This window comes from Drosophila takahashii, chromosome 2L, assembly GCF_030179915.1.
Source record: "Drosophila takahashii strain IR98-3 E-12201 chromosome 2L, DtakHiC1v2, whole genome shotgun sequence".
Taxonomy (NCBI): domain Eukaryota; kingdom Metazoa; phylum Arthropoda; class Insecta; order Diptera; family Drosophilidae; genus Drosophila; species Drosophila takahashii.
In genome coordinates, this window is record NC_091678.1 from 9,647,271 (window position 1) to 9,651,724 (window position 4,454).

The following is a 4,454-nucleotide window of genomic DNA, read 5'->3' on the forward strand; positions in this document are numbered from 1 at the left end:
TTGTTGTAAAGAAAAAAATCAGAGAGGGAAAGTGGAAAAATTGTGGAGGGAAAGAGAGCGAAAGCGCATTGATAACAACTGCTGTTCGTCAGAAACCGGTTTTACAGTAATCTCTATATATTTAAAATTGTAAGTATTTAAACTTATTTATTATAAGAAATTAAAAAAAATAAAATTTATTTATAAGTTAATATCTTCTTTAATTTATTGGATTAAATTACACAACAACTATCATTTTTGCCTGGTTAATCAATAAAATATTATTAAAAAATAAATAAAAATAAATAGTTTTATTATTTTTTAAAAGAAAAAACAAAAGTTTCAATATATTGAAAGTATATGTGTTTACTTTTGAGAGTGAGACCTGTACCTTCATATTTGTTTGTTTACCGCGTGTCGGCTGCCTCATTTCCGGATTTCCTAAGTTTAGACTGCACTGACCGATTGCAGAGTTCACACGTTCACGTCATATCAACCGAAACACAAATATAAATAAACCATGGCTACAATGGATGATTTTTTCAATAAAGTGCAACGAAAACATCCCACAATTCTGGATGACTTACGGGAAATCTTCAAAAACTCCCAGAGCGATTCACCACAACGGTCTATAACACTATCCCAAATACGTGGCAAGTATTTCATAGTTTTTCGCCCAGGTAAAACATCTAATTTTTAATTGTTTTTGCAGCTGCCTACAGTCAACGGACTGGCGAGGATTTTCCCGTTAAGGGAAGCACGCGAACCCAAATGTGTTTCGTCCTGACAATCCCTTATATCGCCTGCTTCACCAGTCGAATTGGCACATTGCGATTTTTCACTTTCGAAGCGAATCAGGAATAAGGGAGCAATATACACCTCTTCTAGTCATACCCGTGCAATTTCTGTATACTTTTAAATATATAACGCAATACATTAATTTTAAAATAAATATTCAAAGAAGGAGAGATTTAAAAACACTTGCTGTCAGTCAAGATTACGATATTCCATAGCCCCGAGAACCCTATAGTTATCTTATATTGAAACTGCTGATAGAGTAAAAACATGCTGCAAGCGACCTACCACAAAAAATCGAGTGGTACTGCAAATGTGCTAAAAACGCAGCAAATGAACCCCGTGACCTTTTTTTTTTTAATTGCTGACGTTAACTTTGTTTAATTCTTACACCGAAAAATATAAAGATTTGACAAGTAAAATTCAAGTTGGAAATCGAAAGATCGGATTTTAGCATGTATGCTTTGTTTGGAGGCTGCAATTTGTACAGTAATACTGGTTTAATATTAAAAACGGAACTATCAAATTGGAAAAATTTGTTCTTTTAGCGAAGTCACACACCATGTGCACAAATGGGTCTTGGACTGAATGAATAACGAATATAAGAGAACAATATGAGAATTGATCAAATAGGTACTACTATGAGTACTAGTACCTACTATATAAGGAAAATATAAATTTTCGAAAAACCATTAGATATTATTATATTTATATTTTATAAATATTGAATATTTAAATATTTTTTTTTTAGTTTGAGTTAGTATTTTTTGTTGAATCCAATTACATTTTAAAAACAACAAGGGAATTTAATTGAAAATTGTAAATTCATCGACTAAAGTAAAATTTGTGCCCTTCCGCAAACTTTCTCTTGGCCAGCGGCGACAACTCCCAATTTCAATTTAAATGCCATATGCTTTTGTTGTTTTTTTTGCGCTGCAGCTGCCAATTGTAATTTGGGCCATGACTGAAATCAAACGGCGACAACAAACAGCAGCGGGAAAATCGGAAAACCTCAATGCAAGCGAAGGGACGAGTGACAGCGTGGTGCTGTACGTGTTTGCACATCAAATCAAATGTATTTGCTGCGGCAGCTTTGTGAGGCAAAACCCCAAAAAAGTGGAGCAGCCAAGGCAAACAACCAACAAAGCGAGGAGAAAACAAACGAATTCCGAGGTTGCAGTTTTAGTTTTGGCCAACTGGAGGGGGCCTGGTCACGCAGTCGCAAAGGCAAAGCATAATGAAACTAAATGCCGGGCGAAGGAGTAAAACCCCAAAACAAATTCATTACAGAACTACACCTCAGGGGGTGATAATTCGATTCAACGAAACTTTGGTGATTATTTATTGCTTCATGCGGCGACTCCGACTTTCTCTCTGTGGCTGGGTGGTTTTCTCGTTTTTCGGTGGGGTTTCCCTGGGTTTCCCTGGCTTTCCCGTTGGCTTGGCCCAGTCCCCTTGGTGTTTTGCTGTTAGTGTCATAAAATGTTTTCTGGCCCTAAACTCGGCACTGGAACTCATTATTTTGTTCATTAACACTTTTTTTCTGCCTGTGTTCCGCCCTCATTTTATTCCGTTTGGTTTTTACTATTTTTCTTTTTGTTTTTGTGGCTAGAGTGTAAAAAGTTAGGACAGGGTATGCCAAAGGGTGGAATATTTTATCTAATAAAACAAGGAGGTTTTTTTTTATGAACGTCAGGTTAGGTCATAATACAATCCTTGGTCTTCCATTTTTATATAATTTAATAACGTTTTTTTATTTGTGCATACATATATTTTTATTAAAGATTTTTTCAATATTTTTAACCTTACAAGGTATTTACAAGTTCATCAATAGAACTACTGACTATCCACTTATTTATGCCCCATCTTTCGTCTCTTGATGGGGATTTCCTCCAGGACTATCAATTAAATTTTCCTATCCGACTTTGTTTACTCCTGTTTTTGCCTGTCCCTTTTTATACCCGTTACTCGTAGAGTAAAAGGGTATATTGTATTCGTGCAAAAGTTTGTAACAGCTAGAAGGAAGCGTTTCCGACCCCATAAAGTATATATATTCTTGATCAGGGTCACTAGCCGAGTCGATCTAGCCATGTCCGTCTGTCCGTCTGTCTGTCCGTCTGTCTGTCTGTCTGTCTGTCTGTCCGTATGAACGCTGAGATCTCAGAAACTACAAAAGCTAGAAGGTTGAGATTTTTCACACATATTCTTGGGCTTCCTACGCAGCGCAAGTTTATTTCAGACGAGCGCCACGCCCCCTCTAACGCCCACAATCGCCCACTAACGATTTTAAAATGTGCCTGGCGGTCACACCTTTAAAGATTTTCGAGAAGTATAAATGCAATTTTGTTGTGTATATTTATACCTATCGAAATGTAGAAGACATTTTTTAAACCGGACCATTCATTAAAAAGTTATACGCAATCCAAAAATATATATCCATCTCCCTCGCACTCCCTTTAGCCGAGTGACGGGTATTAGATAGTCGGGACACGAACCCGACTATAGCGTTCTCTCTTGTTTTATTTTGTTGGCCTGCAAATTTTATTTATGTGCCTTAAAATATACATTCCGTAAATGGTTTCAAGTTTATTTTTGCATACAGTTGTTGTTGTCGGCTTTTAGTTTTCCATGGACATAAACATTTTTTATGCTTCATTAAGGTTTTGTTTTCGCTTTTCCTTTCCGTTGTTGTTTTGGTTTCGGTTTTGTTTTTGGGCTTTTTGGGGCCGACTTATCAGTCGCCAAGTTGAAATGTTGTTAACTTTTACTAGCCTTGGCTTTAATTCATCAGGAAGAGGCTGCCTTTGTTGGTTATGGCACTTTGCCGAGTTATAAAATGCTATCGAGGGCGCAGGTTTTTATGTCTCAGGGTCAGATAAATGTGTTTATAGCGTAATCTTTTATTTGGGCTCTTCTGGCAAATGCCTTGGGTCCACAGCCACATCCACATCGACTGCCGTTTAATTTCTGTGGTCTTTTATTTTTGCGTCCCACTGAGTTGGGTCGAAGGGAATGTTTATGACACGCATACGCAGCGTGGGACGTAGTTAGGAGAGATTTGTCGTGGGATTAGACAGAACGTTAAGAGCTGGTCATTAAGCAGCCCAGCCAGTTCCATATATTATGCCGGGAATTAGAAAATTGGGCCTAGAGATAGAGGACCCAACATTAATTAACAGAAGTAGATGAAAGCTTGGGGTTTCGGGCATCACAGAAAATATTCAATATTTATGTGTGCAGATTTAACATAATGTTGATTTTTAATTTTTCATATTTTTGCATATTTTGACACCCGAAGTTTAATATTTGGAGACAGAAAACTTATTCTGAATATGAAAAGTTTACATTCACAGCAAATTTAGCCAGCTGCCAATTGCTTTGAAGTGTTTATGGTAGCTCTGTGCTCCTTCGTCCCCATCTTCCCATCAGCATTCCGCTCTAATCGCTTCTAATAACGCACAAAATTGAAAAACTTATGCGATATCATTGGGGACTCAAGCCGCACGACAAGTGCAGCTGCCCTTGGGGGGGATTTCCCAAGAACTGGACCCGACAACTTGTGACAACCTTAAGCACATGAGGCAGGGCCAGCAAAGTAAACAGGACGATGGAAAAAAAACAGGAAGTGGGAAGGCAATACTCGGGTGGCTCGACCTTAAGATACCCAGCGCTCTGGTCAC

The 4,454-nt window shown here is 37.7% G+C and overlaps 1 protein-coding gene across 1 annotated transcript; it reads left to right on the forward strand.

The window, feature by feature from the left end:
* The first annotated feature begins 425 nt into the window (after positions 1–425).
* Positions 426–943, forward strand: LOC108055410 (uncharacterized). The gene is made up of 2 exons (XM_017138728.3): positions 426–632; positions 692–943. The coding sequence occupies exons 1-2, from the start codon at positions 500–502 to the stop codon at positions 841–843; spliced, it is 285 nt and encodes a 94-aa protein (XP_016994217.1). The 5' UTR covers positions 426–499; the 3' UTR covers positions 844–943.
* Positions 944–4,454: the final 3,511 nt, after the last annotated feature.

Bases quoted from the DNA above. Each gene is read 5' to 3' on its own strand.
- LOC108055410 (XM_017138728.3), top strand. From the start codon at position 500: ATGGCTACAATGGATGATTTTTTCAATAAAGTGCAACGAAAACATCCC. The intron at 633-691 runs GCAAGTATTTCA...TTGTTTTTGCAG, and splicing joins AACACTATCCCAAATACGTG to CTGCCTACAGTCAACGGACT.